The 27575-nt window shown below is 35.1% G+C and overlaps 1 protein-coding gene across 2 annotated transcripts in view; it reads right to left on the reverse strand.

Annotated features, from left to right (window-relative positions):
- The window catches only part of DIAPH3 (diaphanous related formin 3), a 493236-nt gene that overhangs the window by 286115 nt on the left and 179546 nt on the right, over nt 1–27575 (reverse strand). For both annotated transcript variants that reach the window (XM_032277324.1, XM_032277325.1), the window contains 4 exons: nt 26908–26972; nt 20358–20462; nt 16864–17172; nt 15969–16083 (listed from right to left, as the gene is read on the reverse strand). In XM_032277324.1, coding sequence (XP_032133215.1) covers nt 15969–16083; nt 16864–17172; nt 20358–20462; nt 26908–26972 — 594 coding nt within the window. The remainder of the gene's footprint in view (nt 1–15968; nt 16084–16863; nt 17173–20357; nt 20463–26907; nt 26973–27575) is intronic.

Raw genomic sequence — 27575 nt, forward strand, 5'->3', positions numbered from 1 at the left:
AAGCTATTTTTTAAAAAAAGGTTTGAAGAAAGTATGTAATAAATGAAAGGCTATCACTGCTTCTAAGTGTAAAGAAACAAAAGAAGGCAAAATAGGAGATGTAACTGTGCTGTACAAGTCGCCAGGGTTCCTGACATCAAGGTCAATTACATATCAATGCTTAAGGTCCTTCAAGATGCACCCAATATGCTCTCATGCCTTTTCCTCCCTCCTGTTCTCTAGTGTCTAAACAGGATAGAGAGGAAAGAACAAACGTTATGAAGTCAAGAATTAAGTTCTTGATTTTTAACTTCTTTCTAATGATGTAACCTTGAGGGCTAGAGTTTTAACTTCTGAGACTCAGTCACTTACACTAAAATAAGGCAAAAGCCTAAATTACAAATGTGAGTACTGGGCACCATCCCTAGGGTTATGCAAAGCCCTCATTTTTCCTTTAACTTAAGTCACTTTCTTTACTCATTCCCTTTTGTTTCCAGCAGCTGCTCTGGCCTTATAAACCTAATATAATCATAAATAATGGTAAAACTTGGGCTATCATGGTTGTAGAACATGCTTATTCATCAAGAACACATTCACAAAACAATTGTCTTAATAACAGATACCTCAGAGCTACAAAAGTAGACAGAGGATGATCATGTCAGGTGGTTAATTGACTTCTCTGCATTCAGCTATCTTATTAAATAACAGAGGTGTGTTTTAGTCCATTCTCACACCACTACAAAGAATTACCTGAGACTGGGTAATTTATAAAGAAAAGAAGTTTACTTGACTCAAAGTTCCATAGGCTGTACAAAGGGCTAAACTGGGGAGACCTCAGGAAACTTACAATCATAGAGGAAGGGCAAAGGGAAAGCCAATACGTCCTATATGACTGAAGCAGGAAGAAGAGGGAGTGAAGAGGAAAGTGCTACACACTTTTAAATAACCAGATCTCATGAGAACTCAATCACGAGGCAGCACTAAGGGGATGGTGCTAAACCGTTAGAAACCATCTGCATGATCCAATCACCTCCCACTAGGCCCTATCTCCAACACTAGGAATTACAATTCAACATGAGATTTGGATGGAGACACAGAGAAAAACCATATCAAGGTAATAACAAATGAAACAATCTAATGATTATTCAACATCATATTTCTGGATTATGGAATAATACTTTCATATATACACACACACATACTTTTATATATATTTGTATTTTTATGTGTACATATGTATTTTTGTATATGGAAAAATCTATTACGAAACTATTATTACTGATATGTTTTGGCTGTGTCCCCATCAAAATTTCATCTTGAATTGCAGCTCCCATAATTCCCAGGTTGTAGGAGGAAGCCAATGGTGGGTAACTGAATCACGGGGGTGGGTTTCTCCCATGCTGTTGTCATGCTAGTGAATAAGTGTCATGAAAGCTCATAGTTTTATAAAGGGCAGTTCCCTTGTACATGCTCTTCTGTTTGCCACCATGTAAGATGTGCCTTTGCTCTTCCTCCACATTTCTACATGACTGTAAGGCCTCCCCAGCCATGTGGAACTGTAAGTTAATTCAGCCTTTTTCTTTATAAATTATCCAATCTCAGGTATATCTTTATCAGCAGCATGAAAAGAGAATAATACAGTAAATTGGCACTGCAGAGAGTGGGCCGCTGCTGTAAAGATAATCGAAAATGTGGAAGTGACTTTGGAACTGGGTAACAGGCACAGGTTGGAACATTTTGGAGGGCTCAGACTAAGACAGAAAAATGTGGGAAAGTTTGAAACTTTCTAAAGACTTGGAGGGCTGAAAAGACAGGAAGATGTGGGAAAGTTTAGAACTTCCTAGAGACTTGGGGAATGGTTTTGACCAAAATGCTGATAATAATATGGACAATAAACTCCAGGCTGAGGTGGTCTCACATGGAAATAAGGAACTTGTTGGGACCTGGAGTATAGATGACTCTTGCTATGTTTTATCAAAGAAATTGGCAGCATTTTGCCCCTGCCCTAGAGATCTGTGGAACTTTGAACATGAGAGATATTATTTAGAGTATCTGGTGGAAGAAATTTCCAAGCAGCAAAGCATTCAAAGGGAACTTGGGTGCTGTTGAAAGCATTCCGTTTTATTCATTTATAAAGATGTAGTTTTGAATTGGAACTTATGTTTAAAGGGGAAGCAGAGCATAAAAGCTTGAAAAATCTGCAACCTGACAATGCAACAGAAAAGAAATACCCATTTTCTGAGAAGAAAATCAAGCCAGCTGCAGAAACTTGCAAAAGTAGCAAGAAGCCAAATGTTAATCACCAAGACAATGGGGGAAATGTCCCCAAGGCATGTCAGAGGTATTCATGGCAGCCCCTCCCATCATAGGCCTGAAAGCCTAGGAGGTAAAAATGATTTCATGGGCTGGGCCTAGGGCCTTGCTGCTTTGTGCAGTCTCAAGACGTAGTGTCCTGTGTCCCAGCTATAGCTAAAAGGGGCAAAGGTACAGCTCAGGCTATTGCATCAGAGGGTGCAAGCCCCAAGCCTTGGTGGTTTACACATGGTGCTGGGTCTAGGGTACAAAGAAGCCAAGAACTGACGTTTGGGAACCTCCGCATAGATTTCAGAGGATGTATGAAAATGCTGGGATGCTCAGGCAGAGGAATGCTGCAGGGGAGGAACCCTCAGGGAGAACCTCTGCTAGGCCCGTATAGAAGGGAAATGTGGAGTGGGAGCCCTCACACAAAGTCCCCACTGGGGCACTGCCTGATGGAGCTGTGAGAAGGGAGCCACCGTCCTAAACCCAGAATGGCAGATTCACTGACAGCTTGGTCCATGCACCTGGAAAACCTGCAGACACTCAACACCAGCCCATAAAACCAGCCAGGAGTAGGGATGTACCCTGGAAAACCACATGGGCAGAGCTGCTCAAGTCCATGGGAACATACCTCTTGCATTAGTGTGACCTGGATGTGAGACATGGAGTAAAAGGAGATCATTTTGGAGCTTTAAGATTTAATTGCCCCCCTGGATTTCAGACTTGCATGGGGCCTGTAGGCCCTTTGAGAATTTCTCCCATTTGGAATGGGCATATTAGCCCAATGCCTGTACCCCCATTGTATCTAGGAAGTAACTAACTTGCTTTTGATTTTACAGGGTCATAGGCAGAAGGGACTTGCCTTGTTTCAGATGTGATTTTGGACTGTGGACTTTCGAATTAATGCTGAAATGAGTTAAGACCCTAAGAGACTGTTGGGAAGGCATGATTGGTTTTGAAATGTGAGGACATAATATTTGGGAGGGACCAGGGGTGGAACGATATGGTTTGGCTGTGTCCCCACCCAAATCTTATCTTGAATTCTAACTCCCATAATCTTCACATGTTGTGGCAGGAACCCAGTGGGAGGTAACTGAATCATGAGTGCAGGTTTTTCCCATGTTGTTCTCATAATAGTGAATATGTCTTATGAGATCTGATGGTTTTATAAAGGGCACACGATTTCTTGCCTGCCACCATGTAAGACATGCTTTTGGTCCTCTTTCTCTTCTGCCATGATTGTGAGGACTCCCCAGCCATGTGGAACTGTGAGTCCATTAAGCTTCTCTTTCTTTATAAATTATCCAGTCTCAGGTATGTCTTTATTAGCAGTGTGAGAACAGATAACTACAATTACCATGCTGAAGCTGACACAAATTGCAGTTTTCCTTGCTGTTAGTACTAAAAAAATGCTGAATCTGCTGAAGCAGTTAATGAAGATACAAATAATTGGTCAATTTTTAAATGTCATTTATGTATATACGGATAGAGAAGATTCAAAATGAAGTAAAACAAAACATGGGAAAACAAAATATTCAGAAAAAAGCCTAATTTTAAAATAGAAAAACATAAAAGCTCTAAAAACTAACGCCCTTCGTTTAAAAACAAACATAATTATCCCATTGGCTATTTTAGCTCTCCTGGGTTGAATCTTATGCTAGGGGAGCAGAGAACCAAACTGTCCCACTGTGACCTGTGAAACCCTGAAAAATAATTGGTTCTCAAATGAAAAAGAAGATTAAACGGGAAAGAAGAGCCCTGCTTCAGGAAGAATGAGTCTAAGGCAATATGATGATAGAAGAGTAGGCTGGAAAATCACTAAGAGCCAACAATTAAATTAAAATAAATTGCTTATTTTGTGTGAAATGTGGCTGCAATAGATCTTTTGATAATTGTGATTTTCCTCAGTGATGAAATTTTTCCAATTAAAATAAACTTTTATGTGGTATTTTTAATTATCCATTAAAATATGTAATTACAATAACATATATTTTCCACGTTGTGATAAAATTATATATATTCATATCCATTAAGAGGTCTGAGTAATATTTGAACTAGGAAAAGATCTGTATTCCCAGAGTCTCTATAACATAAACAGAAATATTATTCAGGTAAAAATATGTTGTGAAATTTAAAAATATATTGTGAAACATCATAAAATTAGAGTAACAATCTGTGTTTTAAAATATAATTAAAGTTTAAGATAAGAAAATTTAGTTTATCAACAGGCAATGTAGACATTGTTATCTTTTAAAAGTTAATAATGTATAAATTTTTTTCTAGATTAGAACTACTTTCTCTTTCAATCTTAATGAAATAGTAGTGAGAGTCACAAAAAATGTTTTTAAATGCCAATGACTCTTTGATCTAGGTTTATAGAAAGTATTTCTAGGTTTAAAAAATATATGAAATAAAAATATATATAATTTAATAATGTCCCAGAAAAAACTGAAATTAGTAATACATATTACAAACTGCAAAATATATCATAGACTATGATGCTTGATGCACATTAAATAAATATAATTTATCTTTCCTGGTACTTAAGAAAACACAATATAAGAATTTTTCCTAAAAATCTAGAAAGGCATTTTTGGCTGCGGTAACAAAAACATATGTTAATGTAATTGATATAGATCTAAACTTCAATAAACCTTTTTTTTTTAAAGACGAAATTTCACTCCTGTTGCACAGCCTAGAGAGTAACGGCACGATCTTAGCTCACTGCAACCTCTGCCTCCCTGGTTTAAGCGATTATCCTGCCTCAGCCTCCTGAATGGCTGGGATTACAGGCACACGCCACCATACATGGCTAATTTTTGTATCGTTAGTAGAGACAGGGTTTCAACATGTTGGCCAGGCTGGTTTTGAATTCCTGACCTCAGGTGATCCACCCACCTCAATCTCCCAAAACGCTGGGATTACAGGTGTCAGCCACCACACCCAGTCTTAATAAACATTTTGTGAATAAAAGAAATGATTTTAAAAGTTGAGTCACAATGCCCCAGGACTCCTAAAACAGCATTCCTACAAAAGGAATGCAAGCTAAAAAAAAGTGGCATAACATCAATAAAGTTATGTTCATTTAACAGAGCCAAGTATCCTGTGAAACACTGCAATTTTATGGCATAAAGTTGTCCCACAGCTTTTTCTGCCAAAGATATCCATGTCCTAATTTCTGGATCCAGTGAATATTTTACCTCACAAGGAAAATGAAACTTTATACATGTAATCAAGGTTAAGGATTCTGAGATAGGGAAGAGCAGCCAGGATAATCCAGGTGGGCCCAGTTTAATCACATGAGTGTCTTTAAAAGAACCTTCTGTAGGTTAGGTCAGAGTTAAAGAAAGAGATGGAATCATGGAAGCCAGGCAAGAGAGATGTAACAAGATGACCTGCTCTGCTGTTGCTAGCTTCGAAGATACAGGAGGCCACAAGCTGACGAATGTGGGTGGCCTCTAGAGACTGGAAAAGGCAAGGAAACATTCTCCTCCAGAGCATCCAGAAAAGAACACAGTCCTGTTGACTTCAGACTAGTGAGACCCACACTGGACTTCTGTAGAATTGAAAGATAATAAATTTGTACTTTTAAAGATGCTAAATCTGTAGTAATTTGTTATAGCAGCACTAGAAAACTAATACAAAGCCCATTTGTGAACATAATGATTCTTCCTGTCTCTGCTAGCTAAGCTAAGCTGAAACTAAAGGGAAAGCTGAGAAAAACAGATGAGACGTTAACCTAGAGTTCTATCATCACTGGGATGCTGAATTAACCAACTCTAGGACCACCAACCACCAGACTTCTTGCTTTAATCATTCCCTGCAGGCAAATTTCCTCACTGATTCACAAGCAAAGAGTGATTTATATACACCAACACAGCATGTAAAATTCTAAGGTTTTCTTCCAATCACAGATGTGGGGGCTGTAAGTCATATTCTGAGTTGAATAATTTTCACTTCGAGAATTCTGGCTTCCTCATCTATTACCTGTCAAGCTAGTAGGAAAATATAAATACTTACATTTAAGCTAAAAACTAAAGACTTTTTTTTATGTATGTTTTAGTTAATTTGTTACCAGTTTAGGAAACCAGTATTTAGTTGAACCATGTGAGGTTTCCATTGTCAAAATGGCATAATGTCATATGGTTCATCCAACTAATCCTATTCGCTTGCACCACACAAATGGAGGAGGGAAAAAAGGAGTAATCTATTCCTGAAAAATTATCATTCTTCCGAACCTTGTGCTAGCAATCTATAAAACTAAAAACATTAAAAGTCATCATGCCTCCTGCAAACCCTGAGGAGAATTTAGCCATATGCTTTATCTGGCACTCTTATTTGCCTATCAAATAAAGGTTCTCTATGCCTTAATTCAATTCAGTTCCATAATTATATTAAGCCATCTCTACTCTCCTTACTAATCTCTGAAACTGTAAATAACTATCAAAAGTTATAATGAATTATTAACAAAAACAAGTAATGTTTTATAAGGGACTGAATGAACTTTTCAAGATCACCTCAAAGTCATCAGTTCAATGCTCTAAAACTGAATCACAACAAGAAAAGCAAAGTTTAGAATTTCAGCTTTTGAATCTCATAAAATTACAAATATTGTTAGGCCTCAGTTCCATGAATGAGTCATCAACTGAAAGGAAAAAATCATGGAAAAAAAAAATCAGGAAATAAAAAAGAGCTTTACATTTATTCCTGATTCAACAAATCCCTATCTCAAAAAATTTAATGAAGCACTTGACATTTAATATATACATAAAAATGAAACTAGATATACAGAATAATCTATTATTATTTTCCAAAGTTAATGGTATGAACGAGTGTTACAGTAGTCTCTATAAGCGGCTATTAACATAGGTCAGTTAACAGTAGTTTCATGATTTAAAAAGTTTCACTTGAAAGCAAGGCTACAATGAACATAGGCCATTTAACTTGTTAAATTGTAGAAGATTCAGAGATGATATACAAAACTTTTTAAGTTGAAATGAGTTCTGTATTCTCATCATTTAAGTTCAGCTAACATTTCCTGAGCAACTACAATGAGCTGAGCACTGCAAAAGATGCTTTACAATATGCATTATATAATCCTCACAATAACCTCATGAGATGGGTATTATGTCCCCCATTTTATAGAGGAAAGAAACTACAGCTGTAAAAGCCAGGGTCACACACTTGTAGGGTGGACTCCACAAAGTCCCCCACTTGGCATGTATATTCCACAGCATGATGTTAGTATTTACAGCTCAAATACTTACAGAAGTGAATAGAGGTACCAAATGATGAAAGATGGTCTTAATAAAAAACAGCAAGTTTTTAAAGCCTTTAATATAAATTGTGGAATGAGGGTGAACTGCTGTGGGGCAGTGGTAAGGTGGCAGGAGATGAGAGGAAAATTATTTTAAATCAAAGCAGAGCACTTTAAATAAAACATAATAGGATTTCTTTTAATCAGAGAAGCAGAATGGCATAGCACAAAGAGCAATGGCTGTAGACTCGGATCTGTATTCCATTCAGAGTGGCTGCTTCTTTTAGCTGAAATTCACCGAAGAATATAACTTTCTTATATATAAATGTATACAACGTTTGCTTTGGTTCTTTCACAAAATTGTTCTGTGCAGCAAATAAAGTAACATAAACATTGAACTAGTAACAAAAAAAAAAGGCATTAATAATATCTTGTTTTATTATCTAATTAAGGAGTTTCATATTTTGTCCAGATTTGATCTAAGTATGCTTTTATTAATTAATGCACTATTAGTAGTCTGCTAAAGTGAGATTCAAAAATGGACAGTCTGATGTTGAAACTGCCTTAAAGTTGGATGAAATATTTCATTACATGTATTGGTTCCTTGAATTAAAAAATAAAATAAAAACAAAACAAAAAAAGCAACATAAATTAAATAGGCAGCAGTTACGCCCAGGCTCAGGCCCTAATTTGAGTGGGAGTCCTAAATGATACAGGTAAGGCAAAGAACTGCGTAAAACAGGGAAGCACACTTTAAGCAATCAGAGGGCAACTAGAATTGCCCTGGTGAAATGGAGAGTAAGGCAGAAGACAGGGAAAATGGAAGACAGGTCCCTAATGTTACCTCACTTTCACCACTGCACAAATTAGAGAGGCTAAAGTAATTCTTAACCTTTTTTGCCAAAGACCCCATTGATAGTCAAAGAAGTAGACTGTTCCACAAAATAGTATTTTTAAATACATAAACAAAAATACATAAGATTTCAAAAGAAGCAAATTATACTTGAATGCAGCTATCAAAATGCATTAAACACTGGTTTATGAAATAGTAATATACATGTGAGGCAGCAATGCAGGTGTGCTGTTCAGATCTTCATTTAGGAAGAACTTTCCATTCAGTCACAAGGACTGCATTTAGCTGGCAGGCTTCAAGTAACTGTTAGCACCTTTAAAATCATCCTTAGCTTTTGAGTCCAGGACACACGCCTCCTGAGCAGTCCCCAGCCAATGGCGCAGCCTGGCACAAGTAGTAAGGACTGCCAGTTGGCCCAAAGAGGGACTCCTCTCACAGGCATCATTTGTTCCAGAGCTCCGTCCTGGCTAGACTGGTTGGGAATTTGTCAGGTTTGCACAACAGTCAGGCATTTCCTGCCCAGTCTTGCATCCTGACCCTAAAAAAAACACACATACACTCCAGCATCTCCATGTCTGCTTCCAGGTGGAACCAACCAACAAAATCTGCTTCTTTATTAATGGATTAAATAACAAGACTTAGTTGCAGGTCTAATAACTACCCTAATTTTGATATACCAATCATTTTAAATGATATGTCAACTTAACTAGAAGAATTCTAATGTATTATGAAAGTATAGATGAACGTACTTGTGGAAATTTAATAGGTACTGCTGTGTTTGTTGCCTAAAATTGAAGAAAAAGCTAAATTTCAATTAGAGGTTAAAGTACGGAATTTTTTTTTTCTTATCCAAGTTCAGACCCCAGAATTCTATTTGTAGACCACAAGTTAAGAATCCTGGGATAAAGTGTCTGACTTGGAAACATCCATTCTTTTAAGATACAGAAATGCAGTTAGACAAGTGAAAGCTGTGGTAACAAAAGGTCTCTAACCTGGTTTTCCTACTGAGATGCCAATGAACATGTGAGAGCCCCGTTAGATGCACAGAATATGTTATAAGATCATGTGCCCAAATGATTTAACCTTGAGGGACAAGAACAGCTTACCTAAACACATGAATGCATAATCACCTAAAAATCTAAATTGTGAAATTCAAGATTATACAATATAAAGTTATTTTCATACAGTTTTTAAAGAATTTACTATACTATTTAACATCAAATTGCTATATAGAATTTACTATACTATATACTATATTATACTATTTATTTGCTATACAATTTATTTAGTATCAAATTGCTATACAGTATTTAATCCAGCAAGAAGTCCTCTGTATCTACTTGTGACTCTCTAACCTGACCCTATTCTCTTCCCGTACTCCAAGGATAGTATCAGGTTATCATTCTAACTCCAGGTGATTCCATCTCTTCTAGCCAGGCAAACAGTATATGTAGGGAGGGGGAAACAGGTAAGTGAATAGCCAGATTTACAAATTTTTCTTTTTAAATAGAGACAGGGTCTCACTCTATCACCCAATCTCTACTTTTATAGTGACAGGTCTCAATACATTGGCCAGGCTGGTCATGAACTCCTGGCCTCAAGCAATCCTCCTGTCTTAGCCTCCCAAAGCACTGAAATTAGAGGAATGAGCCATTGGGCCCAGCCTCAAAATATTATTAATGCTTTAAGATTACAATAGTGCATTCAGAAGGATAAGCCTCATTTAAATTTCCAGGTGAATAACAAGCACTAATCTGAGTGGGAGTCCTGAATGATACAACATGATGCAGACAAGACTAAGAACTGCCTAAAACAGGGAAGCACACTTTAAGCAATCAGAGGGCAACTAGAATTGCCCTGGTGAAATGGAGGGCAAGGCAGAAGACAGAGAAAATGGAAGACAAATTCTAAGACAAAAGGTGTGAGATAATAACAATGAAATGTAACAACTTTATAATTTTGTTAAGGAATGATAGCTACAGATACACCACTGAGAACTTATTACCAAGATTAAAATATCAAGGTCAACTTATAATATGGAAAAGAAACAGTATCCTCCAATATATCATTAGTTAAGTGACTCCAGTGTAATCCATTGCCTTAATATCATTCCTTTCTCTAGTACAAGTAGGAAAGTAGAAGAGAAAAAAAAGAAAAAGCAATGTGTATGTACATACACGCCCAATACACATGCACCCTAGTTTCCTCTTTCTGTTTATAACATCTGTACAGTATACAAGAAATGTGTCTATTTATAGGGATTCAAAATGGTCATGTTTCTTGTATACTGTACAGATGTTACCATGCATAAATTTCTACCACACTATACCAAAGATAAGCTGAAACTACGCATTTAACCAAAGCATTTGGTGGATTTGCAAGTCTTCTGTGGCTCTGAACTAAATAAATTCACTTTCTTTAGCCTCTTTCTTTCTCTAAAGCTTTCAGAATACATCTCTATTTGTTCAGCACCCCAACAGAGAATATACTATAACTGGTAACAATGAGATCCTTTAATGAGAAGATAAGATTTTCCTGACCCATTTCATAATTTCCTTATGTCTTTAGTACTTTTGAGATTCAGTCACAGACAAGAAGCAAATGATAGGTCCCTAGAGAAATATTTCATTCTCTACTTTCTCCCCAATCTTTCCAAATTAGTATTTGTGAAATATTCTGTTTTTTTCAGAAAACTTTACTACATATAAAACATATTGCATTTATTTTGGCATTATCTCTTTATTAGCATGCAGCCCAAAAAAACAGATTTCTATGTGTTCACCTTAATGTAGCCTTGTGAGGTAGTTTAAAATTTTTTATACACATTTGTTTGTACAGAGGAATAAATTATGTTTCAGATACAATACAACATCTTAAACACAGCCAAGTTGCTGGGATAATCCATGTTTATCACTTACTACCTCAATTCTTTGTCCACTGAACTATGATGTCAGAAATCTAAGCTTGATTTGTTTTTAAGTGGATAATTCATTAACTGTTTCCATATGTCATAACTATTCAGTTGAGAAATAATTTATAAACCAATTTATTGGCCCTATCTGGCAAATATGACATACCTGTTATAAAATATGATTACTTCAGAAAGCTAACAATTGTGGAACCACATTTTCATAATATATTAGCCTAAGTGAATTAGACTATTCATATACTTTCAGAAAGCCCTTTAATCCCTATTAAGTTAACAGTTTGTGAATAATGAAAGTAATTAATATTAATTTTACTTGACAAATCCAACAGCAATAACCTGTGAGTATATTCTAATCCATTTTCCAACAGCCTGTAAAAATTAACCAACAGATGCTTCCAATCTGCTTAAAAAAAATACACAGGTCATTAGCATTATTTTGATGATAGCAAATGTTCAATATACGAATATTATGATTAAATATCAGAGAGATATATAAACAATGTTCTTTTATAACCTTGTTAAGTCTTAACAGAAGCTGGATTTAGTAAAATATGTCAGTCTTTTCTAAAATCACAATCAGCATTTGTTGTTCCACTCCTCGTTATTATGCTTCAGCTACGAACTTGACTGAGTTTCACTAGGAATATAAAATCAACATAAGTACAGGAAGCACGTCTGCCTTATTCATGCAGGTATCCCCAATGTTGAGTACAAAGCCCAACAAGCAATATGCACTCAATAAATATTTGTTGAATTAAACAGTGTGTAGCCAATAAGAAAAAGTGGAAGATAGGAAAGAGGAGATATGAGGAAAAGAAAAAAGATAATCTGGAAAAGTACCTATATATATTTCCAGAAGAATTTAAAATATGAAGAGCTAAGATGCACCTCAAAAACTTACAATGGAGAGAATCAAGAAAACCAAAGTGAGCTACTTAACAGCAAAACAAAGTATAAAAGAAAATGATATAAGTGAATCAGGAAAAAATTACTCATTTTTCACAGGAAAAGGATTAGAGAGGTTTCCTATTCCTCTGCAGATATGGCACAAGGTACTTTCCCACAGAAGCTTTGTTGTAAATAGTCACAGATTAGTTTAAAAAGCAGAATAGGTAAGATCCACTTCAAAAAAAAAAAAAAAAAAAAAAAAAGAGGAATGTAATAAAAGGTAACAGGAATTAAGAAGAAATGTCCAAGCCCTTATCAAGAATATCTTGGTAATATGTAAACGTAAGTAGGGCAGAAGAGTATTTCAAGAAGTCAGAATGTTTTGCTATCAGCAGACCAGGAGAAAAGATCTCAGCTACAGTTCAGTAAAGATTAAACAAGATAATATGAAGACAACACAGCTCAGACATTGATACACCACATATGTGCGATAGATATTGGCTCCTTTTCCAACTCTCAGTGTGTTAGACCTGTAAATCCCAGTAGTCTAAATTTTAAAAGTCCTGAAAACCTAAAGTAGTGAGTACTATAAGAAAAAAAGCCACACTTATTTTATAACAAAGGCCACATGAGAGAAAACTTCAAGGATCTCTTTAAATGATTGGATTCAGTTCCTTTTTTCTTACTACCTATTTTGAATGCTTGGGAAGCACAAAGGATTGGCATCTATCATTTAAATGCCTGGGATGGAATGTCCATCTTTGTAATCAAAGAAATAGCCTTGGTTCTCAGTCCAAACAGTTACTATTGCAATAAAAAACCTCACTATTCTTCAGTAATTGCCATCCTTCCCTTTATGATGAAAATCAACCAGCAGCCAATGCCTCTATCTCTGCACTGGTTTGCTAAGGGGTGGAGAGACAAATGGATTTTCACCTTGGAATGAACAATACATAAGTGACCAGATTTAATTTTGTTTTGGTTTTGGGTTTTTTTGTTTCTTTTTGTTTTTTGTTTTTGAGACAGAGTCTTACTCTGTTGCCCAGGCCAGGGTACAGTGGCATGATCTTGGGTCACTGCAACCTCTGCCTCCCAGGTTCAAGAGATGTTCCTGCCTCAGGCTCCAAGTAGTTGGGACTATGGGTGTGCACCACCACGCCTGGCTATTTCGTTGTTGTTGTTGTTTTTAGTAGAAATGGGATCTCACCATGTTGGCCAGGTGACAAACTCAAACTCCTGGCCTCAAGTGATCCACCCACCTCAGCCTCCCAAAGTGCTGAGATTACAGGTAGGAGCCACCGTGCCTGGCAATAATTTTGAATTCTGCAGAAATTACAAAATTGATTCAAACAAAGATGTTGGAGTCAGGGGGACCGGTCAATGTAACATTTGGACCCAGTGCCTCAGCAGCCAGACCACAAATAAAGAGGCCACATGGAGCAACCTGTCTACTAGAGCAGTCTTGTCTAAGCTCTCTGGACATCTTTCTCTTTCCTTCCTTTCTGATCTTGCCTATTAAATGTCTATATAAAATCCTGTTGCTCTGAACATAGCAATGACTAGCCTTTCCTATAAAATACTCTGAAGTGTTTTACATGTAATTATACATTTAACTGCCATATATTTTCCTTGATTGCCAGATGACCAGTGATACCAAAAAGCACTCTTAGGACTCCTCAAATAATACATTCTAGGGATTATTCTTTAATAATGAAGTCCCAAAAAAATAGTCAACTTCACAGCTCATCTCTGCTTACCACTGAGAAATGTTAGCCCTGCTCAGAGTCACAACCCTGAGCTTCCCCAGCTTTTGTGTTCCCCCTGGAAATGCCATCTACTGTCACAGAAAAAAAGAAAGCAGCATTTGAGCTGAGTTGAGACAGAAGATGTCATAGTCCTCTGCCAGCCTCTAAGACAAGTGGAAGAGCTACCAGGCCAAAGGGCTAGTAGTACAAAGGTAGAGAGAGATGGAAATATGGAGTACACAAAAAATGATCACCATTTCACCTTAATCTTTTTAACTAGTATTAGACTGAGCAAATATATCAGTTTTTTTTTAACCTTGAATCTCAAGGCTAAAGTTAGATGACTTAAGAATTTTTTAAAGGTCCAATTATTTCATTTAGGGCTAACACTACAGCTAAATTAAAGACATGCTAACAAGTTTCCCTTTTGAGCCTCATTAATTAAGAAAGTAATCAGAGTACGGAGAAAAAAAAGAGAGTAGCTGTATGGCAGCATTACTTAAATAGTTTTTAGGTACCACCATTTGTGCCTACTAGGAAAGCAAAAGAAAACTAATCAATTTCAGATTATGAAATCTGAAATTCTGAAGTGTTTTACATGTAAATACAAATTTTAACTGCCATATATTTTCTTTGATTGCCAGAAGCGTACGCTAATCTTATTCAAAGAAAATTTCGATCCCCCATAATCAAAAGGTAAAATTAAAATCTCATTCACAAGTTTACTAGGGTGAGCTTGCTAAGAAAATTCTTCCTGTGTTCAAAGACCAAAAATATACCATTTTTAATATTTTAGTCAGGATAAATGGTACTCAAAAATATCTGTTAATGGTTTTTGATTTACCAAATTCTACAAAACTATCTTAATTTACAATTACCTTTTAACAAGTTTCTAATTTACATTAAGAATTTTTTAATTTTCAATTACCTTTTATAAAGAGTTTCTAATCTTTCAAAAAGTCATTCAAAGGAATACAGATAAATTTTTAAAATATCTGCCAACATTCTTTGGCTGCTGTGCTCCAAGTTAAATCAGATATATAAAGCATCTAGCACGGTGCCTAGCAAACAATAAACATTTAAGAAATCAACTCGACCCTCTAAACAAAGGTCTCTGACCTGTATCCATCCAGTACAATCTCTCCTTGCCAGCTCTTCCTTTGTTCTATGAGCTCAGGCATATAGGCGGCCTAATTCTATAGTGAAAAAGTTCTTTTTGAAAATTAAAAGGTAACGATTGATCTAAGTGTTTTGCACTACAGACCTAAAATGTAAGTTTTATATACTACTTAAAAACTCTGTGTGGATACCAGTCTTGAAATGTAAGTAGGAAGCCCATGAGATTAGATGAAATAAGTTCAATTTTCAGACATAAGTAATACCTTTTTTTAAAATCACTTTTTTTAAAAAATCACACCGCACAGGTAAAAATTATCACAAAACATTTTGGAAAATGAATACCATTGCTTTTAATGAAAAGATCATATAACCTACTCAAATACTTCTCTCTTGCAAGCTAACTTTTAAGACACTATAAATTTGATACTTCTATCCCATGTGACTCATAGCAATTAATTAGATTATGTGATAGTCACTGTAATACTAAAGGCTAGTAAAACTCTAAGTAGAAGAAAGAACACATTTTATTTTTCTATTTTTTAAACTAAAGGAAATTCTCATGCCAATATTGTATCTGAAAATATCCTCCTTTACAAAAGTCTAATTTACCCCAATGGAATATCTTCAAAAATAATACTATATAGAAAATTAAATAATTAAAATTTTATATGCACCATTTGCATTTTTAAAACAGAATTCACCTTTTAAGCACTTTATTTCATTATATTATTTATATATCCATTAGTGATATAAAAATACCATGTACAAGATTCATAAAATAATGTTTTCCAAAGGTTGGTATATAGTGTCAATATAAAAATTCTAAAGGTTGGTATATAAGAAGTGTCAATGTTAAAATTCTAAAATTAAATTAACAAATAAGCAATATGATAAACTTACCTTTGTGTTGGCAACAAAACGTATTCTCAAGTTTACAAAGCAAATCCACATTTTCATACTTATTTTCATTTACTTTTATCCAGAAACAGTTTTCAGTCATTTCATGAGGTCTGATCTACAATCAGAGAGAAGACTGATTCATAAATAAGTGAGTGTTTCACCTGTCCCAGACCAAGCACTATGCATAGACGCTGAGTACCATAGCTGCCAGCAGATATTTACAAAGTCATATCTGTAAGATTTTTCCCCAAAGTGCGTTCAATGAGACAAAAGTTCTGCAGGATGTTAAGGTCTTATTAGGAAGAAAACACTTCCATGATCCAATAGTTAAGGATTTGAAATATGATTTAATTAGCTTCTTCTCAATTACATTTCTCATACTCTCTTATAATGCTCATCTGCACTATACGTCTTGAAGGGCAGGATACAGCATTTTCCAAGTTTCTGTTACCATGAAATCATTTTTCTGCAGGATTCAAAATTCCTAAGATCTGACTAAATATTAGCTTCTGACAACTAGTTAACACTTTCCCAACATCGATCAATACAGAAGATTCCTAAGAACATTATCATTTCTGTTTTTGAAAAATACTTCATAGAGTTCACTGCAATGTTTAATTATCAATTTAAGTACAAATCACATTCCACTGAAACAATATCAACTCTCACCAAGCTTATAAACCAGAAAGTCTTGGTCAATATCAAAGAGCTTTGTCCTAATATTTAAAAAAAAAAAAAAAAAAAAAAATATTTTATTTATTGTCACTTTGATTAATGACATAAGAAATTATGCATACATTATGTCTGTATAAATTAAATCCCATTAAAATTATGTATATATTTAAATTAGATTGAAATCTAGCTAAAAGTATTTTCCTCTATTAATTTGTTTTACCTTTAACCAATTCAATCTTCTCATACTGATTTCAGGTTTAAATTCTTTCTTTGGTTTCAACCCAAATGGCAGGGTTGGTAGAGGAGGAGAACTTTGTCCTCCAAGGAATCCCAGGGGAGGGGGTGGAGGCACAGGACCACCAAATGGCATTCGCATTCCTGGAAGTGGAGGTGGTGGGGGTGGAGGGGGTGGAGGCGGCACCCATCCACCAGAGGGCAGTGGAGGCGGAGGAGGAATCGCTGAGTGGCCAGTTCCACCTTCTTTTGAGGAAGGCAAAGGAATATTACAATCAGCTGGCAAGGCACCAAACTGGAGAAAAAAAAACGTAAGAGACATAACTAAGAACATATCTATAAAACACGTAAATAAAGACTTTACTCAAAAATAAGGTACTCATTTAAACCAAAAATAATTATCAGTAATTTCATATGGTTTAACCAAAAATCAAAATTCCAACAATTTTTATTCTAATTTAAGAATACAACTATAGATTTTTTTCCTCATAAAAACATAGTTGCTGGAAGTATAATTCCCTGGTTTGAGGCAGTTATGATCATCTAGGTAGAAATGTCCAGGAGGGAAATGGATATATGGATCTAGACTTGAAAATCCACAGCTGAAGCCAGGGAAGTAGGTAAGTTCACTCACAGTACAGAGAGAATATGTAGCACGACAAAGGGTCTATGGACAGAGTTCTTTGGAACTTAAGCATTTAAGTGGTAAGTAAAAAATAAGATCTCAAAAAAAGGACTTAAATGGTACTGCCACATCATGCCTTTGCTCAAATCTTCTCAATGGTGTTCCAATGCACTTCAGAAAATAATAACAACAAACTAAAAGTCTTTGTAGGGACTATATCAGTTTGTCACAATCTGGTTCCTGCCATCTGGTCTTGCAGGTAACTTTCTTCTAATTCCATGTATGTGTGCCAACCTTATGCTAATTTCCGGGCCCTTGTACATGCTACTCCTTCTGCCTAGAACATTCCCCTCCCTGACCATCTCCTACTAGCCTCTTCAGTCTGAGCTAACAGGTCCCTTCCTTGGGAAGGCATTATCTGCCCACTCATTTTACACTCATAGCATCTTATACTTTTCAACAGGTATAAGATGTTGCTATTAGCAAAAGTGTGAAATGTTTAAGGAAACATTAGCATTTATCTCTTTGACAGATTATAAGCTTGATGAGGTAAGTGACTATCTTGCATTATTTACTGCTCTTTCCTCAGCACCCAGAGGAATGACTGGTACATGATAACTACGGAAAAAATGGGTAGGATAAATGCATTGAAGAAAAGAAGAGAAAAAGATAAGCACAGGGTCAAAAACCACAAATGAAGAGAGCACCGCCCAAAAAAGACTGTTCTGCAGAATCAAATGCCACAGAAAAGCAATGTAAAATCAGGCGTGAAAAAGAACCACCTGTGTCCACCATAAGGTCACTTTTGTCCTTATGTTTCTATGGCATAATAAGAATTTAATAGATGCCTTTCAATGGATACACAGAAGATATTCTGGGTTAATAAAAAACTTTTTGTAATATGATTAGCTTCTTGAAATTACAAACATAAATTCTAGGTACCTTTCAGATGGTGGGCATTTCATAAATGTTAAGTAATTTCAAATTTTTATGGCACAATTATGAAAAATAGACCATGTATAAATGCTTGAAATCAATGACATCTGAAATCATCACAAGGAAAAAGAGAAAACAGTGTTATGAAAGAAGTTGAGACCACAAATAAAAAGCATGCCTTATCAAAACCATTAAGTGCAAGGAAGAACCAGTTCAGTGTTAATCTGGGTTGCTGTGATCAAAGGTGGTACTACCCTTTGAATGTATTTTATAGTTAACTATCAATGTCTTAAAGATATGGCTGAATTTCTGCTCCAGAGTAGCTCATTTAAATAAAGTGTGAAGACTGACTTGAAGATATGGTTTGGGAGGCCAGACATTGTGACTAACTTGTTCATCATTACATCCAGCACCTAAAGTACTTGGTTGTCAAGAGACTACAGGAGCAAAGGAATCAAATAACAGGTAACAGAACATATTTTATTCATACTCTTCATAGTCAGCATAGCTTTGAACACAAAGAAGGGTCTTAAGATAAATGCCCACATTTTATAAGAATTAAAGTAGAATCCAAAAAAAGAATTTGCCAGTTGTTCTTCAAACATGAATATGGTGGCCAATATTAGGTATCTAATTCTAGCTTTTCTTCTCAGAGCCATAAACATGGGTCATCCACTATGTACAATTTAAAACAATTTAGGAGATCCCTTGATTTAATTTCACTTTCAAAACACACACTTATTCCCATTTTATATAAAAGCACTATGCAACAATAACGTATCCAAAAATGGTGGAGACATTTTTTTATAAACTGGAATTTTCTAGAGAAGATTTATAAATAAACCTTCAACTGGAAATAATTAAAAAGAGAGTTCTTAAATTTACATTAGCCCAGACCAAGAAAAACTTGTCATAAATATTTCAGCCATTGTCTATAACTCAATCTGAAGTACAGACACAATCAAATGTTTCTTTTAATATGAGAGACAAGGCGCCATATGGGAAAGACAAAAAAAGATACTTTCCTCTTGCAGCACTAGAGAAAGAAGATGAATGAGAATAATTTTCCTGTAAATGGGAGATTTTAATTTTTTTCTAAAATGGAATACTAACAGATAGCTATCTTTTAAGGTATCTCCAGACAGCCTCAGTAACAACACTATCCGTAAGCATTTAAAAGAAAACAAAATTGCCAATAAGACAGGATATCGTATACCTGAGACTACTTCAACATAACCATAAATTAAGATGAAAGGAAAATAGCAAAACTATACTTATTGCTCATCATCCTGTACGTAAATCTACATGAAGAAATTTAGCTATGAATATTCTACCTCCTTACTTACATCCACATAAAGCATGCAGATGACGTATTTCTTGCTATCTAAATGTGTTATGTGTAGAGGGTGCATGGGAGCTATCTGCTTCATAATCCAGATTTACTCTTTTTTGTCATGTTTTAAATCTGTTTACTTTGGAAATTGAAAAATTATCAGAAAATGTTCTCATTCAGCTAGAGGTTATCTTTCACTGCAAGGGACCCCTAGGCTGAAGGTTTTGAAAAATAAATAGGTTGAGCAATAATTTCCTATAGTGGGATAAAGATCAGTGTTGAATAACAAATCTGAGAGTAGAAGATTTTCTTACTCTTTGTGCTTAATTACTTAGGAAACATGTGACATTAGGAACAAAACCCAAACAAAACATAAAAAAGCAGATTAATTTGTAAAAGCTTAAATATTCATACATATAGAAAAAAAATGATTAAAAACTAGCAAAACACAAGTACCTATAAATAATGCTATAAAAACATGCAAGTGAAACTAAAGTTTAAACATTTTGATGCTATGAAGATAAAACATAACCTTTGCTCCCTCACTGTGTTTTCAATACCCAAATTTTTCAGGGTGGAATTTTACCTGAGATTTAAAAGTTTGTAACTCTGCTTGAAGCTCATTAATCATTGCCTCTTTCTTCTGCAATTCAGCCTGAGTTTCTTGGTGGTCGGTAAACTCTTTTTCAAACTGAAACAAATTAAAAATAATAAAAACAGAAAGATGAAAATGAAAAGCTATTCTTCACCTAGAAATATGACTGGAATGATCTGCCAGTAGAACACAAGTTCCTGAATTGGTTTTATGAAAGGAGTGGTAGAGTTTTGAAAAGTCACTGACAGTCTTTCTCTAAGGCCCCTCCAGGTCCCACCAAAATCATTCATTCATAAGATGGCAGAAAAAGCCAGAGACAAGTCTGTGACCTTCTCTCATCAGAGTAAACTGGCCAGTTATCCGCAACCTTGGCATTTTTCTTCAAAGTTTCTAAATATCATTGTGACTTTGTATAGAGAGCAAAGCATTGTATGAATTTCTTGCACCCTCCACCTGCAAAAGCTTATACTTGAAACTTATCTGACGTTAATCAACATGATTTAGAAGATTCCATTCTCTTCAGTTTATAACATTTTTCTTATAATAACATAATATCTCCTAATATCTTTGGGAAAGTAATAATAAATTATTTTTTCAAAGTCCCTGGTGAAATATCTTCTGGGGAAAAAGGCAAACAATAAAGTTTGGTGAATCCAGTGAGTTTTCTATAATAATTTATATAGCTACTCATCACAATTTCTCATCTTGCATTCAAATAGGTTCAACTTTGCCATTATTATGACTAAAAACCTCCCAAAAGAAGTGAGTTTAAATAGTTTTGTCTCACAATCAAAAATAAGCATTTGACTTTCTTAAAAAAGAAAAATGAAAAATAAATCAATCAAAAAAATGCAACCATCTCACAAATGTAGCCTCTTCATTTTAAATACACTCAAACCTCCATTAGGAAAATAACAACAATGTAGAATTCCACCGTTTACAAAGGGCTTTCATTTTTACTTAGTTTACCAAGGGAATCTTATTTTGTCCCTAACAACACAAAGAAGCAGTTGCTAGTCCCTCACAGATAGTAAAAGATGTGAGATTAAAAAGCTAGATTTCCTGCCTTCGAAGTCTGAGTTCAAACGAAACTATACAACCTTTCTGCAATTAATGTTTAGACAATGCTTTACAGTTTTACTTAATAGACTAATTTGGAACAGTTTTAGGTTCACAGCAAAACTGAGCAGAAAATGGAGATTTTCCACATACCCCCTGCCTCTATCCACGCATTATCTCCCCCCCATGCTTTATAGCTTTTAAAGCACAAAAGGAAGCATTCTTAAATTTCATTACAAAACCTCTGTGGAATAAGAAATATTGCTTTAATTCCTGCTTTACAGGGAAAGAAGGTAAATTTCAGACTACTGATCCTCTCAGTCTCCACCTTATGTTCCTTTATTAAGATAACAAAAACTAATTGGTAAAAACTGTCCAAATGTCCTTCAGCTGACCTAAGCCAGCAACATTACCATTCCCCACTACTACTACAGCTCCTACAAACCCCTCTTACTGTTACATAATTAAAAAGATCTTAGGCCTAAATCTAATCAAATTACTAATCTACAAAACAAGCCATGCATGAGGCTCTGAGGTCCACCCACCTTCCCCTGTCACCCAGTGCTTCCCCCTAAGGACTTGCTAAATCAATTGCTTTCACACCTCCCTTGCATAGTTAACCCCACTGTACTTTCATCCCTCATTTTACTCCTTATAACCCTTCTCACCCTAATCTCTCCTTTGCCTAAAAGTCAACTTCTTCAAAGATTTGGATTCTGGTTCTCCTGCTACTCCTTGATTGCGCCTCCCAATTCCTGCTATGAGTTTCTACAAAATCCAACCCACACTCATTTTTCTGACCTGTTAAACTCCATTCATGTCATTATCCATCACAAGTTAGCTATGATTCATTCTAAAAATGCTGACTTACCAAATTCCAACTCCTGAAGTCCAAATTCCCTGGACTTCTCTCAGCCTCATCTTAGGTGATCACTCTAGGGCCATCCTATTTCAATATCGTAGCCACTGGCCACAAATGAGTATTTAAATGTAAACTTAAATAACAAAAATAAAAAAATTCAGTTCCTGGATCACATCAGCCATTTACAAGTATAAAGCCATCTATACTTTAAAAAGTATACAATAGGCACATATGGCTGATGCTACCATGTTGAACAATATAGATTATAAAACACTTCCATCATCCTATATTAGACAGGTCAGTTCCATAGAATAAATACCTATAAAGAAGCCTCCAAATTCAACCTCTTTTCCTGTATGTTCCATTACAACACACACCTCTGGTTTTCCTGCTACTCCTTGATTGCTCCCACCAATTCCTGTTACGGGTTTCTATAAAATCCAACCCATTAATGTTGGCACTCTATAGGACTCTTTCCTCACCGTCCCCTCCTGCTTGTCTCATCTTCCACACCCATGTTTAAATCATCATGTATACACTGATGGCTTCCAAATCCCTATCAACAGCTCAGCTTCTTATCTGAATTCCAGGCTATTTTCAAGACAGATGAAAAAAGCAGTATTTTCAAAACCAAACATGTTACCCACTATAAGAATTGTTTTTTGAATGTTGCTATTCTTTGTAAAGGACAGATCAAATTATATGACTCCTTTGTTTTTAAACTATCAGTGGTTTCATTATAATCATAATTATCTAAGAACCCTATAGGATCTGGCCCTAATCTACCTATTTCTCATTACACAATAAATATTTAACAACATACTGGAGATATGACCCTCAGAGTGGTAGGTTCCAGAGACACAGTGAAACAGAACATGATCAGTTTACTTTTAGTAAGCACAGTGGCTGGTGGAGAAGTAAAAGCAAACTAACAACCCTAAATCCATTAAAAATACCAGCAACGAAGAAAGAGAAAGACAGAAAGAGAAAGAGAAAGAGAAAGAAAGAGAAAGAAAGAGAAAGAGAAAGAGACAGAGAGAGAGAGAGAGAGAGAGAGAGAGAGAGAGAGAGAAAGCTGGGAAATGATTCCTGGAGGAATGATGCTTGACCTCAAAGTCTGAAAAACTTACTAGCACTTTAGCCGGTGGATGAATGACAAGCACTACTTTGTAAGGGGCACAAAAAGAGGTATGAGAACAAACTGAAGGGGATAAAGCCAGCCAGAGACGTGCACAGAAATAAAACCGTTGAAAGAAACTTTGCAGTAAGTCAACAAATTAATCCTTTTTTCCTAAAAACCATGGAGAGTTATTGGGGTATGTATAATAAATAAATAATATAATCAAATTTTTACTTTCAAAAACTCAACCGGCAGCGGTGTGAAAGATGGGCTGAAAAAGACATACTAGGGGCATGGAAATTAGTTTGGAGGCTGTTTTAGTTATCCAAGCGAGAACCGAAGACCTGCCTGAATTGAGGTGGAGAAGAGGGTAATGACAAAGAAATGAAAAAAGATTACAGAACCCAAAAATGTTAGTATCTGACTGAATGAAGGAAGTGAGCAAGAGGAGTATATCTAAGATGACTATGGGGTTTTGTGGTTTTACAAGCTGGAAACAAAGTGTTGTTATTTGGGGAAAATAACTAAGGTTATAAAATGCAGGGGGGAAAGGTACTTTTAGGGAGAAGAAAGATAAATTTGGCTTTGGATATGCTAAGCTTGAGATACGTATAGGAAATTCAAAAGAAATTTAGATATCCCTCCTTTTGGCTATCTTGCGTTGTTCTTCATACTGATTCCTCAGGGCTCAGATTAGACGTCACTTCCTTGGAGAAGGCTTCTCTGGCCACCCACGACTAGGTGAGGGGCCTTTCCTCTAAGCTTATATACAACACAGGGTTTCTCTACCTACCAACTGCACATTGTAATATAAAATTATCAAAATATATAATACTATAATATACCTCAATAACACTCACTAACCTGAAAGCTCATAAATGTAAGAACCTTTCCAATTGTATTCATCATCTTTCCAGTGTCTTACATTTATAACTAAAGTCAAATAAATATTTGTTGAACAAAGTGAGGAGCCAACCCCTGTCAAATCTTCCTTTATATGCTGAATGACTATGTCAAACATAGTCACTCTCCCAGCATCAGAAATCTTTAAGAGGTCATTTTCTTTTTGACAACTAAGACAAAGTTCACTGCTGCACAGCAACAAAAAATGTTACATGCTTCTTATAAAAGTAAGAATGAAAAAGTCTTTCTACAATATCAGTATGTGTACTATCCTATTTCATAAACCCTAAAGTTCATAAGGCAAAAGAATTATTTTGGGATTTAATATAAAAATTATTAAAACAACCACAGTCATAATTAGTATATTCTAAGAACATTTATTAAATTAACTTGCTCATACTGAAAATAGCTATTACTTAAGAAAAAATAAATTTCCACATCCTCCCCTATAAAAAGATAGCTGAAATATACACTTTGCTTTAGCGTTTTTGTAACATCTACAGTCAAAACACTGTAGCCTTGGGGATAAAATGAATCTCCATTAAAAGCACACCTTATAAAAACTGATATGATAGCCTTCTTCTCCAAAAAGAGTTACTAGAGCAATATTACACTTACAAAATTACACACAAAAAATGTTGAAAACACACAGTTAAGGTTGAGGCTCTGCTTAATTTCATTCCTTAGGGTGAATGTATTAGTGCATCTGTACAAGAAGGTTGATAATTCAATATTCTCTATATACTTTCTGACATTTCTGGTCTTCATTTTTCAAATTTATGCACCAAAATAAAGAATGTGTCTAGCAACCATGATAGCTTCCTGCCTAAAGCAAAGTATTTACATGTGTCCTTATAAAGCTATCAGAACAAAGTTTTTGCTGATATATACAAAATGATGAGGCAATAGAAATATTTTATGGAGCAAATAGTATTTTCTGAATACACCTAAGACATATAATTTCTGACTAAAAGGGACAACTAACCTTGAACAAGGTCTTTCTTCTATTTACATTTAAAGCCTACAATTTTTTTTAGAAATCTGTTGAGAAACTTTAACTCCATTCATGTTTAACTCCATTCATATATACTATATATCTAAAAATGATAACAAAATCAAATTTATACCATCTGGGATGCATCCAAATCAAGTACTTCAAAGTCTACTACCACTTTCCTACAAAGAGTTAAAGCACTGACAGAGCTTAGAATACAATGTTGGCTGGGTGAAGAGTCACCCCAAAACATGAACATCTATCCACTGTAAAACTATGACAACTAAACTTAAATGATCCATTAATTTGTTTCCCCCACTAAACTAACTCACTTCAGAGCAATGACAATATTATATTCACAGCTATAATCATAACCTGCAGCCAAAGGCCTGGGAAATAACAACCTCTCATTTAGCATTTGGTGAAGTCAGAACCTCAAGGCCCCTCAGGACATTGATAATGTTTTTCGTAAGTTACTCTTAACATATGAAAGAGTGCCTATAATTTGTAAGTTATGTTTCATCTTCAAAGTTTATGAAAATGTGCAACTGCCTCAAGATATTTAGTATCTGCTACCACAAAAACATATACTCCTTGGCATGATGCCTACACACACAGTAAATATTCACTTAATAAATGTTCATTGTGGGTTCATCATGGTGGCAATAGTAATAATTATTATCACTCCTTCAATGTGAAAAACCACCTGAGTAATTCAAATCAGATTAACTATTTAAAATGCAAAGAACCAAAACAAAAAATTAAAAGTCTAATAAGTACTTGCTAAGCCAGAGATAAAAGGACAAAACACTACCTTAAATTTATGCCTAGTGTTCCATTATTGGAATGCTCAGCATGTGGGAGTTATTTATCTTCTACTGTTCAAGGTCATTGCCCACATCTGATTCTCAAAATTCCCAAAATTGCAATCTCAGGCATAAATGCGTTAAATCAAAGTAGAGAATTGGTTGGATGGTTAGAAATACTATTGTGTTGAAACAAAACCAGTAATATCCAATAGCTATGACCTATGAACATGCCAATTTTATAAAGTTCAACTTAACATAATCAAGGAACTTTAATCAAAACTAAAAACTTAACTTTTTTTCTTAAAATTTTTATGTATGATTTCATTCTTAAGGTTCTAAACAATATGATTTCTTGAGAATTACCACAATCATAAAATTTTGATTATGTACATTTTGCTCAATCATCTACTCATTCAAAAAGTATCTTTTTAGTTCCTACAAAGGGCCAGGAATTGTTCTTGGTGTAGGGATAGTGAATAGGGCAAACAAAATGCCTCTAAGTTTACTCTTAGGGTAAAATAGACAATTCATTCATATATAAATACATATGTAGTATGTCAAATGATAAATATATTGGAAGAAAACAAAAAAGAATGGGGGGGTCAGGTTTGGGGTGGGGAGTTAAAATTTTTTACACACAATGGTCTATGAGGTCCTCCTTGAAGGATGGCATCTGTGCACACACCCAAAGCATGTAAAGAAGAAAGAAGGAATAACAAGCAAATTCTCTGAGGCAAAAGCTTGTCTCCAGTGGTTCCCCACAGAGAACTATAAAGTTAGTCAAAACTACTTACTTTCTTGTAAAGTTCTGATGCTTTCTCTTCAATTTCTTCTAGTTTTGCTTGATCTACACAAACATCTAAAATTGCAATGACAGGAAATTTTTAATGCAATAGTTCTTAAACTCATCATGACTTCAAAAGTTTAGTTTCTTTAACGCATTTATGCCTGAGAGAAACGAGCATTTTCTTTATCAGTGTCATTAATATTATCTAGTTCTTCACTAATTCTTTATATTTCATTCTTCTTCCTTGACTCAGATAAATGTTCCAAATGTTAACATGTCTTTATACAGTATCATAATAAATAATCAGAGAGGTTAATATCACCACTGACATCAGAAAATAATTTTAGTACTGAGAACCTGTCAGCCTAAAAGCAGCAAATACAAGTTTTCCAATATTCAAATTTCCACTTAAAAACTAAAATTTTCTCATAGGCAGCATATTTGATCAGCCATTTTCTGCAAAGTTATAGGCTCACTTTATCTCATTTTTAAGAAAGCAGATGCCTGACAAAAACTTAAATAAAAATACAAATCCTATAACACTACATAATAATTAATGCTTTATCTAAAAAAAAAAAAAACCTCTCAAGTTACAGTAGCTGTCCTCTTTATGAGTCATTCCAAGTTTAAAAAAAAAAAAAAAAAAAAAGGCATGAAGAGGAGCAGGCAATTCTG

Source organism: Sapajus apella, unplaced genomic scaffold (genome assembly GCF_009761245.1).
Source record: "Sapajus apella isolate SASKATOON/1434 unplaced genomic scaffold, GSC_monkey_1.0 scaffold9, whole genome shotgun sequence".
Taxonomy (NCBI): domain Eukaryota; kingdom Metazoa; phylum Chordata; class Mammalia; order Primates; family Cebidae; genus Sapajus; species Sapajus apella.